We start from the raw sequence: 13367 nt of genomic DNA, 5'->3' as shown, positions 1-13367 counted from the left end.
AACCCATTCTAACCTTCTTTCTTTTCGAAAATGCTTTACCTATCGACCTCACCTACGATTGTATTAGCATTGTTTCTCAGTAAACTAAAGTAAGCAAACTTACCGAACACCAGATCCATAGTACCAATAACCGCTACAGCATCAGCCAGCAAGTGACCCTTGGAGACGTGATCGAAGCCACCCAAGTGGGCAAAACCAGGAGCGCGAATGTGGCAGCGGTATGGTCGCTCGCTACCATCAGAAACGACGTACACACCCATCTCACCCTTAGGGGCCTCGATGGCAGAGTAGGTCTCACCAGGAGGAACAGCATAGCCCTTGGTGTAGAGCAAGAAGTGGTGAATAAGAGCCTCCATGTTCTCCTTCATGGCGGATCGAGGAGGAGGAGAGACCTTGTAGTCCTCAACACGGACGGGACCTGCGGGCATCTTGTTGAGGCACTGGTGGATAATGCGGAGAGACTGTCGAAACTCCTCCATTCGGCAAAGGTATCGGTCGTAGCAGTCACCGTTAGTTCCAACGGGAACATCGAACTCAACCTGGTCGTAGGCATCATAGGGCTGGTTCTTTCGGACATCGAAAGGAACACCAGAACCTCGAAGCATCACACCAGTGAAGGAGAGGTTCAGAGCCTCAGTGGCGGGAACAACACCAACACCCCTCAATCGCTCAATCCAGATACGGTTATCAGTCAACATCTCCTCAGTCTCGTCGATTCTGTCGCCAAATTGGGTAGCCCACTGGTAAATATCGTCGAGGAGGCCAACAGGGATATCCTGATGAACACCGCCGGGTCGAACGTAGGCGGCGTGGAGACGGGCGCCAGAAACACGCTCGTAGAATTCCTGGAACATGTCAATTGCTGATTTTCTTCAACTCGCCATGATCCACCTACCATGAGCTTCTCACGCTCCTCGAAACCCCACAGGAAAGGCGTCAAAGCACCAACATCCATAGCGTGTGAGAGAACAGACATCAGATGGTTAAGAATACGGGTGATCTCGCCAAACAGAGTTCGGATAAACTTGGCTCGCTCAGGGATTTCGACGTTGAGAAGCTTCTCAACAGCAAGAGAGAAGCATTGCTCGTTGGTCATCATAGAGACGTAATCAAGTCGATCAAAGTAAGGCAGAGCCTGGAGATATGTCTTGTACTCGATCAACTTCTCAGTACCTCGGTGCAGCAGACCGACGTGGGGGTCGGCTCGAACGATCTCTTCACCATTGAGCTCGAGAATCAAACGCAACACGCCGTGGGCAGCGGGATGCTGAGGACCAAAGTTGACGGTATAGTGTCGAACCTTTCGGTCCTGGACGGAGTTCTCGCGCGACTTTCGGGTACCGGCTTTTCGGGGCTTGGAGAGGCCGTAGGCATCTTGAGCGGATGAGAAGTCCTCGTCAACTGGGACGAGTCTGGTGCCGACGGGCTCGGCGGCGGCGGCGTACTTTCGCAGGCAGGTCGTCGAGAAAGGGCGGGCAGCGAATGTTGCTGGCCGCATGCACAGGCTCTTGGCGCCTCTGCTGGCAAGTCGGAGGGAAGCCATTGTGTGAAGAGCAGAGAGGGAACGGCCGTTAGTGAGACGAGATGTGTAGAGTCTCCCGAGAGGGCCTCTGGCTCGAGGTCAATGGCAGGTTGATGGAGGGGAATTCGCCTTCGTGATAGTGGCCGTCATCTCCCGCGGTCCGGGGATCTGTGTCGAAACCTGGGAGCTTTGCTCTTGGTGGTGGGCCGGACTATTATTCTTGCGAAGAACTGACCAATCAAGAATCAACCATTACTCGTTGATTTTTCCACTCCGTGAGCACCATCTGTCGCCAATTGCATCACATCACTCAGCCGAGTTACTGTAACTAAGAAGAGTCATTCTACAAACTTGTACAGGGTTCTATCTTGTATGGTTCAAGGCGTTTCAAAATTATGTATTGAGATTTTGTATTCTTCTTGTGAAAAACAACTTTCACGTTTTGAACAATCGGAGCTTATCGCTACAGCTTCCCGCTAAGAATCAAAGCGGTCATCTATTCCTTAGGTTCAAGATGAGGAATTCTTGATTCGCCCCAGCTAACAATGCAGATCTGGATAAGTGAGAATAGTGACTAAGGCAGGGCACTTTCTATCTATGAATTAATCTTGACTAGACTGTGTAAACTTGGCGATACATCCAGCAAGATGTGCTTAATAGCAAGGCGTTCATTGTACAATCTTAGAGCTGCAAGTGAAATTGATCTTGCTCTTCTGCATTTTTTAACATCCCCGAGATGAAATTTAGCATGTAATGTCAAGTTGAACTAGCGTCCTGAATGATATGATAAACGACTCTGCATCATAAGTATAGTCTCTCCAGTGCCAGGTCTACATCTTTCTTTACTCCTATTCAGCTACAGTTCGCTCCTCAACAGACCGAACAGAACCTCGTCTAGTATCTCTCCATTCTTGCAAACAGCACCTCTCCTGGTGCCTTCTTCAACGAGCCCAACCTTCCTTAATACATTCTGGCTTGCTTTATTGCCCCCATTTGCACACGCCTCAATCCTGTTTAAGTCAGGCCATGTTTCGAAACACCATCGTATGAGCGCCTTGGCAGCTTCAGTTGCATAGCCTTTTCCCCAGGCTGTCTCGGCCAACCAGTAGCCCATCTCCCACGTGCGGAAATAGACGTCGTTCTTAGCCATCATGCCTATAGTGCCTATAAAGACCGGTTCCGACGAAGGGTTCTCTGGTGTGTTGGCCTTGACAAAGATGCCACAGTGTTGACCAGCGCCGTCAAAATTGTTGGCTATGTTGTTGATAAAAGACAGTGCCGCGGCCAGTGTGTAAGGGGATGGGAAACCATCGCGCAGGTTTTTGGAGATAGACTCGTTGTCAGCTGCTTGAGACATGACTTCTGCATCGGACGGATAGAATCGACGGAGGATGAGTCGTTGTGTCTCGAGTATTTTTGCTCCCGGTTCCTCGCATGTCGAGGAAACTGCTGTTAACTTTCTTGTGCTGGCCATGGTGGATGCACCTCGAAGTCGATAGCAAGTTTGTATTGATCAAGTGGTGTTCTCCAAGGCGCAAGTGTTTGTGACGTTTCAAACAAGAACAGCAAGTCAGAAATAGTGTAGCTTGGGCTTATTTCATCAGTCCGAAAAGTGAGAAGTTTCTAGCTTATGAGTTGGTACTTAAAACCAAATGTACCTGCCGATATGACCACTTCAGTGACTCACGACGACGATGCCTCAAAAAGGGGACTATTGTTACCGTACTCGCCGATTTACAAAGGTCCCTCCCTACACACGGCTAGTGTCTTACAGGCAGCTGCATTAGATGCCGCCAGCAAGTGGAGGTTACGACAAGTCCACAAATAGAACTATTAGTACAGAGTACTACCTACCTAAGGTAATCGAACGATAGCAAGACCCTGGATTAGTATCGTGCTCTGTACCTAGGAGAGGAAAGAAAACTCGGGACTTCGATCCTAGATGACACAAAGACTTAGGTGACTCAGTATAACTTTAGGTGAAGTTTAGCATATATTTACTGAGTTTATTCTGACACCTCTTATTTAGGTCTGCTGTTTTCTTGCTCACTAAGACCTACCTACTTATCTATACCGGGCGAGAGATAACACGGATCCGTAATCTAGCACAAATTCAACAAGTTGTTGACCTTTTTTATATATAATGACAATAGTAAATTGCATCTGTCGCTACCGCAGCTTATTCTATGACGCGGCCCGCCGTGCAAAGTAATCCAGTAGTGAGTTATAAATGAGTAAAGTTGAATGGAAGAGGACCATCTCACGGCTCTTTCTTGTTTCCCAACGACAACTACATATTAATTGGTATAAGGTAGGTTGTCAGCACCTGCTGGTTGATATAATGAGTAATATTTAATTATTGTAACCATTATTATATGCTAAGCGCCATAACTTCTTCTAGACGAACAAGACAATGACCCATTCCGACGAGATCCCAGTCATACACACCAAGAAGGGCCTTCGTATAGCCGCTTTTCAATCAAGCTGAACCTTATTATGCCCTCGCCGCGTCAAGTTGAATGCCTTGTATCGAATGTCAAACCGGGCAAAACAGAGCATGCCGCTATGGAAGATCCACGCTAGCGTTCTGTTATCCTTTGTTTCCAATATGATCCACTCCGTCAGGTCTCTACCGTTCCCTTGATGCCGAAGTCTACATCTCTTCTCCCTCACTGCCGAGCCGCAGGAGCATTAAGGTATACATTTAGACCATAGGGGCCATTGTTTTTTGCAAACGCCGCGACCAAGATCGAATGATGTAGGCCGTTATGAACAAAGGGGGAATAAAGAAAAAAGACAATGCCTCACTATCCCCGTGGGGGAGAAAACGCCGCAAAACAAACCAAAACGAACAATAATAAACTTTTAATGAACCCCTCGCCATGCCCCAGAAGATGCAACGAACGACATCCCGCTTTGTAGTGGTGAACAGTGCTTTTGTTAGGAAATGTGAAGAAGACCAAAAGGTCATATTGTGTTACTGACAAAGGAAATTATGGCTATGGCCAAATTGTAAAGGATGGAAGTTGGAACCAATCCCGAAAACACCAACAAAATCATATCAAGGTCTCCGAGCAATATTCACACCTGGATTGACGAAAGCTCTGTATGCAATGTCGCATAGACGTCGCACGACGTTGGTAGTTCCACCTGTGACCTGAGATTCATCGTAAATGAACTTGGATGCAACTGAGAGTTTGTTCTTGGGGTCACTCTCGTCGGCATGTTGAGGAGCAGCGTTGCCGTAGGGAGAATCAAAATGGGGAGCAAGTTCTCGAACAACTGCAATCGAGTAGAGAACATCGCGGTTCTCGCGACCATCAAGTAGATACCGCATCCTCGAAAGCATTTCCTCCCTAGACTTGGCGGCAGCTGGACCATTGGGATCCTCCCGCGTACGCACGAACTCAGCCAGGCTGTACCAGAAATCAAATTGTCGGGTTCGGTAACTGTCAGGGTCTTGTATTGGTGGGCAGAGTGGGTTGACTGATAGATAGTCTCCACACAAAAGTGCCTCAACAACTCGGACACGGTTTTGGGTCTCCTTCGCATCACCATCGTGCGGCAGCGTTGTGGTACTGATAGCAGAAGCTGCAGTGGGAGGGTCGTATGCTGCTCGCGCTAGCTCCCACACAAGGCGTGTCTCAAGAATACCAGAGTAGGCCATCTGGGTTTGGTCGTTGATCTTTACAGCCTCCAAGGCCTTGAGAAAAGATGCCATTAATTCGACGAGACGCTGGCTTTGAGGAAACGAAGGTGATCCATTTTCTGTAAAGTGGTACCACCCGGATTCGAAGAAAGAGGCAAGCCCAGGTGCGTACATTTCATGATACACCTTGATGATTTCATTGCGAGTCCCCTCAGTGTGGACAACGTTCTGGGACGGAGGAACTGTGCCCAGGAGATTGATAATTTCATCAATCTTCATTTTGTTGGCTGTCAGAAACGTGCGTAAGCAGATGTTCTCAACAGCAGCGCAGCAAACGACGAACAAGGGTGAAATCAATAGTAGGGGGCGCCACCTCTAAGATGTTGGTTGTTGTCAGCAAGAGGCCTTTGTTCAACCGCTCTAGAGCTTTCCGCGTTTGAGGTTGATGAGAATCCTTGAAGGGCTGGGTCGATTGCGGGCGGATACTCGTATGTCGACTCGGATTTGACAGGAGGAGATGCAACGTTGGAAAAACTCGAGTCGTAGCTAAGCGAGGTGATAGACGGGTTAGGGCTTGCTGTTGTCGCGTGAGCTGTTGCATACGAGCTTGGGAGCATAGATGGTTGGCTGCCGTATGAGTTCGTAGGTCGAGCCGTAAGGGCAGTGTTGGGCGCTATCGACGAAGGGACAGTTGAAGGCACAGAGCTGGGAACTGTGGGAGGAGTCCTTTGGCTGGGCGCAGGCTGGATATTGGAAGATGATTGTCCGCCCGCTTGTTGTCTGAAAATGGGGTCGTAACCGAGACACTCGCGCTTCGACTTTTTACAGTTGTTGCAAGTCGGGTGTGTTTCGTCGCACTGAGAGATGTTAGAGCTGTGTTGGGCGGGGTGCTATCTCCACCAAAAAGTAGAGAGGGGGGTTTGTGCAGCTGCCTAGGTAGGAGATGCGCGGGAGCTGTGACCAATGGCAAGCTAAGCAGAGCTCCCAAAACCTCGAGGAGCTTAGATTCCAAGGCAATCCATTTACTGGAGCGCTCTAAGGCTGGGATTGGGCGATTGCCATGCAAGCATTACTTGGGGAAATCCGGGGTGATGAGTGCTACGTGAACGTGAGTCTTGCTTGTTTCTGTGACCTCCCGGCAAACGAGCAAGTGTGCAAGAAGCTGCAAGCTTGATGCAGCACAGGGTTGTTTTGGATAACCTGCTTTAAGCTCACCACCTGCGACACGTATCTGAAGCCCGCCTTCTTCCCAAGTCATCTTCTTGATTCGTCGCGTTCCATCCCGTGTTTCAAGGTCACGAGCTGCACAGGGGGAGATAAGTATGAAATCATAGCTCACCTTTATACGACGCTTTCTGCAAGTCAGACAGCCTGTTTTTGTCCGACGTTTAATCTCCTACAGGTTACAGTCAGCTTCAATCTCTAAACCCTTGGCTAGCTATGGCCTGTGAGAACGAGATCTCTAAGCAAGCTTCAACACACCTTCTTCGGTCCCCTGTGACCCAGAAGCCGCGGATCATGAGGAATGGCATAACGAGCCATAGAATCGGGAAGACCGTAGCTTGCCATTGGCATGCCTTGGTGGCTATAGAATGGCACACCGCCTGACGTGGGCGCCATATGCATGTTCATTGGCATGCCCTGCGGATTCGATACCGGAGGCCCATGTGGGTTTTCAATTGTCCTCATGCTAGGCAGCGGCATACTGACGGGCATAGGACTCGGTCTGTATGGCTCCGTTGCTTGACTCGTGACTACAGGATAAGGGGCATATTGGGCGGCTGATTGGCCTGCCGAGGACGCATAAGGCATCGAGGAGCCCGGGTAGCTCACATGCTGACCATGAGGTAGTCCTGGATGCTGGTTGGACATTTCCGAACTGGGCGTGGGTGTCGAAGCAGCCTCGGGGGCCCTGCTGTCGCCGTTCTGCTGAGGAACCGCGGGCGGAGCGGCGGGAGCAGCAGGAGCCGAGGCTGGCGTGAGTGTCGGCACGGAAGAAGAGACGGCGAATGACTCGGATTCGGAGGATGCGGCGAGTGTAGAGGTGGGAACTGGAGCGGTCGTCGAGGCGGTCGGGCGGTCCGCAGCCGTGAACGGCACTGAAGCAAGCTCGGTGATGGGTGGAAGCGTCGTCTCGGCAGCAGCAGTGTTGAGAGATCCAGCAGTCGAGTTGGAAGCTGGAGGAGCGGTGACAGATGTAACTATGGGAGCTAGAGAAGGAGACTTCGATGTCGGGGCAGAAATTGTAGGATTATTGGGAGAGTCACCGTGACTCTGCCCATGGTCTTCTTGAGCCATGTTGTTTTTTAATTAGAAATTTTTATGGAGCCTCAAAGCAAAGTCAGGAAGAAGGACAAGCGACCAGGGGGACGCGACCCTGGGTCACGGAGGAAGTCGAAGTGCTGGCGCTGGGCAAGGAAGATCAAGAGGAGCCAAAGCCAGGGCGTGGCAGGGGGAGCAAAGGCGTGCAAGAGGGGCAGAACCCAGGACCAGGGGTCGCGACACGATGCGACGGCGATGCAACTGCCACTGAGAGCAAAGCAAGAGTCGCGATGATGGACGGGGCCAAGACCATCGACAGGTGACGCGCTGGAGGAGTCGCAGCAGCAGCAGCGACAAGAGCACAGCGAAGAGGAAGATCGCAAGACCCAGGGGTCCAAGAGGCGGGATCGGAAGCGAGGCTCAGAGGCTGAGCTCCAAGATCGGGGGCAAACGGGAAATAGAGTTGGCACGTCCTGTCCCTTCGTTGTCGTCGTCAAGCATCGAAGATACTATGTGTACTGTACTGTACAATACTATACAACAGAATAACTGGATCGCCCCCTGCCCGGTTGCCGCGTGGTAGTGGTAGTGGTGGGAGTGGTGACCGTGGTGGTGGTGTTGGTGTTGGTGTTGGCCGCCGGGTCCCAGTAAATTGAAAAGTTCTAGTGGAGACGGGCCGGGCTTTGTAGGCCGATGCCTATACGGGATGATCGATACTCGACAAACAAGCGCCGCGCGAACTTGGTCCAGTGAGCGACCTCTTTTACTCTGCTTGTAGAACTTATGCAATAGACGGACGGGTATGTAAACGAAATGGAGGCGAGGTATTTGCCTAGCAGAAGAGTTGGCGGAGGCAGATACAAAGGAGAGGAGCCTCGCTTATTGAAAAGGCTGTTTGATGAGGCGCTCAAGGTCGGATGCGAACAAACAAACAGTCGGCCTTCAATGTTTGGAAAATTGGAGTTGATGCTGTATCATTCCCATTTCAGTTCCTAGCATAACGCATCAATCGAGCAACCAGCTGAATCGGAAGAATAGTAGCTCCAGCTAGAGCCTCTTTCGAGCTGGAAGCAGGTGCATTAGCGGCGCATCGCCCGTCGAACGACAGATCTAGGTCAATCTCAAGCTTCAGGTCTTCAAAGCTTTTCCTTGTAGGTATAAACTTCACACAGACATGGTTACTCCATAATCTCAATCTCATGGATACAGAAATATCACATACATATGCTCATCATCTCAAGTCGGCTACTACCTACTAACGAGAATTTCTTTTTCGCGTTTCTCCTTTACTCGCTTGACTAGACCCCTAGTATCCAGCAATTCTGGAAGCACTATAGAAGCTGTTACCGTGCTCAAACTCTGTGGAATACCTGACCCTGTTAATGAGGCGCAATACCGGACAAGGTATCCGTATAGCATGGATGATTGGGTTAGCTTGGCAGAGATTCGGCGAGGATTAGTTGACTGTGTTTATACTCATATGTAATTACTCCGTATTGTTATGCAAGACATTTCGATCAGACTGGTCAGCATATAGCTGGGCACCTGATGAGAGGGATAGGGCCTGTCTGTTACGAGCAGCCATCATCCTGTCTTCTCTTCGGACCGCCATGTATCTTCTATTTAGCAGAGGATCAAGTCAAATGCAAACATCGATTAGAGTTCAAGGCTTCATCTGCACAGGCGCATGCAAGAGTTATGTCCGTGTACCGTACTCTGCATGTGGTGTGGCCTGGGCAATCCTGGCTTGAGCTCGATACAAGGCGGCAACTGGCTTGATTGTGTGCCACTCATGGCCTATCGGGTGCAAGGTTCTCGTCCCGTCGTAGACTCCAACGCTTAATACACCCCTATTCTGTGTGATGAGCACGAGTTCAAGTTGAAAAGTTCCGACTGAGATTGACGCTTGGGCTAGACCTGGATAGTCAATCTTCAGTGTAGGTCATCTGGGGCCATACTAGCTGTCGTTATCCATTTGTTGTCTCTTCTCTCCTTGTATAGATAGGCAGCCAACCACTGCACTGATCTGCGTATCCGTATCTCATCCATCCCTCAATCGATGGAAGGCAGAGAGCTTCTCCAAAAATGTCAAAGTCAAATCCCCGCAAGCCACTGACCCCACAACACATCCCTAAAGAGACTTGACTTTCCAAGTCATTCTATAGGAGCCACTAATGTCAGGTACCAACCAGACGGTGCTCGCTGGCTCGAACCCAACCAGCAAGTGGAAGGAGCCAAAGCTAACTGCCGTCCCTCCCTTACCTCTCTAGGTACCTACCTACATTTCCCTTCTCTATTTCCATTCGTTCGTTGTTCTTTGGGCTGAGTCATACAACGTTAGGCAGTCTATCCACTCCGTGGTTCGAATTTAGATTTGCACTTGAATTCTTATTATATCAAACTTCAAACCTAGCTACTCCGACCGACTCCGTACTCTGCAAGATTGCCTTTCGTCACAATCGTCATTTTTACCTACAAAAAGTATCCTTTATTTCCTTTCGCCGGTCGTTTCTCACAAATAGGTACCCGCCGGGCTAGGTCACGGTGAATTGCAAATCTTGCCGTTGTCCGCACTCCCCAATCTTAAGATATCCAATATCATCTCCCCCCTCTTCCAATTTCAGCATATCCGAAACCCCTGCTCTCTGTGTCACTTCGTCTTGTTCCATCTCCAGGAGATAGTTACCAAACTGGGAGCCAGAAGCCTCAAAACAGGCCCCGTTCATGCATGCACCATAACACAACAAGACGAGTAAGTGTCTTCAACCGTCAGTTTGTTCGGCCATGTTTTAGCTTTCTGGCCGTACCCGTACACGATATAGATGCCTACGTCCAACGGCAAGGTCCCGACGTAAGCGAGACGAGCCTCTCCACAGCTTCAAGCCATGGTTCGCTAATGAACCATCCACCCACATTGATCCCACCCAAGTGCAGCGGATCCTCCTCAGACCTGGTCTATTCCTGCACTGTGCTCTACCTATAGGTACAAAGTCGCAACGGCAATGGCAATCATCCACCAACCCACCCTCCCTCCTCTCTGTAGAGGCAAACATCCCGGCTGACAGACGGCGACGGGAAGCAAGCGAGCGAAGGCCGTCAAGCAAGGGGGGCGTTGAGGGAGGGTGTCTGGCCAACGGCTTTTCTTTCCTGCGCATCTCACTATCTCGCCTTACTGGTCGCCTGCCTGCTCCCTCTCTCGCCTACCATTAGTTCCCGGATTCCTGGAACGCTGACCTTAAACTTGACCACTGCTTGCTGGCTCAGGCCTTAGCCCCTCCCTCCCTACCTCCATGTGCAGAGGAGCTGTAGCGGTATCCACGGTCCAGTTTTTTCTCTCCACAACGGTTGTCAATACAATAGCGGTCGGCTCTTGGGTCGCTAGTCCTCGGAGGCGTTCCAATGAGGCTTCTCTTGCTTTCTTCCTTACTCCGTTCACTGAGTGGAACAGATATTTGAGGCTAAAGGGGGCATCCAATGTGCATATGATACATGATATAGTACATGATATGATACATATTCGGCCGGGGAAAAGCCCCGAGCATGGTACTGCTAGACAAGTCACGCCAATGACGAGTCCTCAGAAGCAGTTGGAATTTGAACAGCAAAGCAGATCTCAGGCTGAGCCAACACGAGCTCGTTTTCTCTTACTCGTTGGCAGAGGATGATGTCTCCTCATTTATCTGCAGCCTTTGAGCAATGGCTTCACCTCGGGCCAGTTTACGCCCGATGCCTTGCCTGTAGCGCCGTCCGCCCCTAGTAGTAGCCAAGGACTCGTGTGACATCTTTCAATCTCCATCTCATATGTCCATGCCAAGCAGCGTCGTCCACTCTGTTCACATCGCTTCTGACAAGCATTGGCACTCCTCACATCGCCCCATGAGCGGGTGTGCTCGTCCGGCTTGCCCACATGATCCGCTGTTAGCTCTGTTGGGCGGCTCTCAAGCGCCGACATAGCTGAACCTCCAAACAACTGCCAAACGTCGTGCCATAGCACTGGCTTGTCTATTTTTGCGAGTGTCTCCCCAACACGGCGCATCTCGCCGGGTTTCCGCAAGCCGTGGAAGGAAAGTAGGGGCGAGCAGAAACGATCACCCCAGATGCGCGTGATGGAAGGAGGTTCACCATTGAAGTGATGATTATACGACTCTTCAATGTATATGCCTAGCTTCTGGAGTGTCGTCGCCACCAGTCGATCTCCCCACGTTTCGGTCATGGATTCGGCGTATGCTTCTTGTACGATTCCCGGGTGTTCGAACAAACGGCGCATCGCCTCTCCGGATATCAGGATTCCAGATCCTCCGTGCCCAAAACGCGCCTTGTAATCACCTACTGCGTTACCAATATACCGAGGCTTGCGGTAGTCAACGTGACCCATGAGTAGCTCCAGAGAAGGTCGTATCAAGAAAGTGTCGTCATCTAGGATGATGTACCACTTTTTGCCTGGCAACTGATGATATATCATCTCCATGCCCATGATAAACTGCCTCTGTTAGCGGTGTGTGGAGAAGTTGTTGGAGAGACAAACTTTTAGCGCGTCAAGCTCCCAGCCATAACTTTGCCCAATCTTCAGCGCTTCTTCTTCGTCTCCTGCTTGGAGCTTTGCCTGGAGACTTGTGTACTTTACCAGCCTGGGGTAATCATCCACCTTGCCTCTGACCTTGGTCTCCATAACTCTCTTGATAGCATCGTGCACCGTCACGCCTATCAGCTTTGCATCTGTCTGATTCACTGTCGTCCAATCTCCTACAACAAGGAAGCTCTCGCCTTCTTTTCCTAAGAACCCCCCTGTTGCCTCAAAGGCAGCGAGCTGGTCAGGCACTCGGTGACGCGTTCCATACCCAGTTTTGATGAGGTAGCCCACTTCATTCTTGAGATCTACGGCATACCGTGGCGATTTCCACAACCAAGCATCTCGGTTTGTTGCTGCGCCACGCAGAAAATTAAAGAAGCGCGAGATGTTGAAGACAAAAGCCAGGCGGATGGCTGAATCGTGAGGAAGGATAGAATAAATGATGAAGGTAGAGATGAGGATAAGAATGAGAATGGACCGTAGGCGACGTCTCGTGCGTCGAGAAATGACCACCATCGCGGCTGAGATGGTTATGTTATATGAGAGGCGGAAAAGGCGTCTGAGTTACGAGATTTGTCTGACAGTGCCTGATCTCAACAGCAGCCAATGAAACGATTAAACAATTCCTTCTCGGGCTCAACATTCTAAGGTGGAAAGAAAGAGAAAGAAGGAAAGAAAGAAAGAAAGAAAGTAAAGAAACTCTATCTTGATTCAGGATATTGGGCTCCTCATATGGTTTGAGGCATTCGCCCGTTGCTGCTTTTGGACGGCTCAAGCGAAGGATTGATGATGCTGCTCCCCTCCCTTGTCGCGAAGACCCGCAGCCTGGTGGTCAAGTTTAGCCCCAGGGGATAATACCCTAAGTCTCTGATTATGCGAAACAGAGGCTGCCTTGCAAGTAGGAATGCTGTCTTGATAAAAGAGAAAGGATACATAAAAGGAAGCGTAAACAGGAAACACGATCAACGAGGTTGATGAAGTCGTCATCCCCAATCTGTTAGCTGTTGCATATTATGCTGACTCATTCGTTGTAGAACTGTGATTGGCCACTGGACATTAAAGCAATATCGTTTTGGATACGATTGTAGATATAATTGGGAGGATTGAAACTAAGAAATATTCAGACATTGACTGCAAATTGTACATGGATGGTATGCAGCACGAGGAACAAGTAATCTCCTACTCAAATAGGTTTGTACTGTTAATTGTGTATTCACCACTGCCATACGTAAGAATCATAGCCCCTATCTACCTTATAAATGACCTTCTTTCCTCACTAACACCCATGTATCCAATGCAAGATATTTTTGTAAATACTGTTAAAAAGCACCATGGAATCTAACTGTATAGAGAGTCCCGAAACT

The 13367-nt window shown here is 49.9% G+C and overlaps 5 protein-coding genes; all 5 read right to left on the bottom strand.

Moving 5' to 3' along the window:
* Positions 1-35: 35 nt before the first annotated feature.
* Positions 36-1543, bottom strand: FFUJ_00887 (probable NADH dehydrogenase (ubiquinone) 49K chain; the record flags this gene model as incomplete). XM_023570063.1 has 3 exons in its annotated part: positions 36-52; positions 104-845; positions 896-1543. The coding sequence occupies 3 exons, from the start codon at positions 1541-1543 to the stop codon at positions 36-38; spliced, it is 1407 nt and encodes a 468-aa protein (XP_023425514.1).
* An 835-nt stretch (positions 1544-2378) lies between these two features.
* Positions 2379-2996, bottom strand: FFUJ_00888 (uncharacterized protein; the record flags this gene model as incomplete). The annotated part of the gene is made up of 1 exon (XM_023570052.1): positions 2379-2996. The coding sequence occupies one exon, from the start codon at positions 2994-2996 to the stop codon at positions 2379-2381; it is 618 nt and encodes a 205-aa protein (XP_023424634.1).
* A 1587-nt stretch (positions 2997-4583) lies between these two features.
* On the bottom strand, positions 4584-5450 carry FFUJ_00889 (uncharacterized protein; the record flags this gene model as incomplete). Its single annotated transcript, XM_023570041.1, has 1 exon — positions 4584-5450. The coding sequence occupies one exon, from the start codon at positions 5448-5450 to the stop codon at positions 4584-4586; it is 867 nt and encodes a 288-aa protein (XP_023424633.1).
* Positions 5451-5524: 74 nt separating this feature from the next.
* FFUJ_00890 (uncharacterized protein) lies at positions 5525-7469 on the bottom strand (the record flags this gene model as incomplete). XM_023570030.1 has 2 exons in its annotated part: positions 5525-6028; positions 6654-7469. The coding sequence occupies 2 exons, from the start codon at positions 7467-7469 to the stop codon at positions 5525-5527; spliced, it is 1320 nt and encodes a 439-aa protein (XP_023424632.1).
* Positions 7470-11109: 3640 nt separating this feature from the next.
* On the bottom strand, positions 11110-12519 carry FFUJ_00891 (uncharacterized protein; the record flags this gene model as incomplete). XM_023570019.1 has 2 exons in its annotated part: positions 11110-11913; positions 11959-12519. The coding sequence occupies 2 exons, from the start codon at positions 12517-12519 to the stop codon at positions 11110-11112; spliced, it is 1365 nt and encodes a 454-aa protein (XP_023424631.1).
* Positions 12520-13367: the final 848 nt, after the last annotated feature.

This window comes from Fusarium fujikuroi, chromosome FFUJ_chr01 (assembly GCF_900079805.1).
Source record: "Fusarium fujikuroi IMI 58289 draft genome, chromosome FFUJ_chr01".
In the NCBI taxonomy this organism is placed as follows: domain Eukaryota; kingdom Fungi; phylum Ascomycota; class Sordariomycetes; order Hypocreales; family Nectriaceae; genus Fusarium; species Fusarium fujikuroi.
This window is presented reverse-complemented; position numbering and strand designations above follow the sequence as displayed.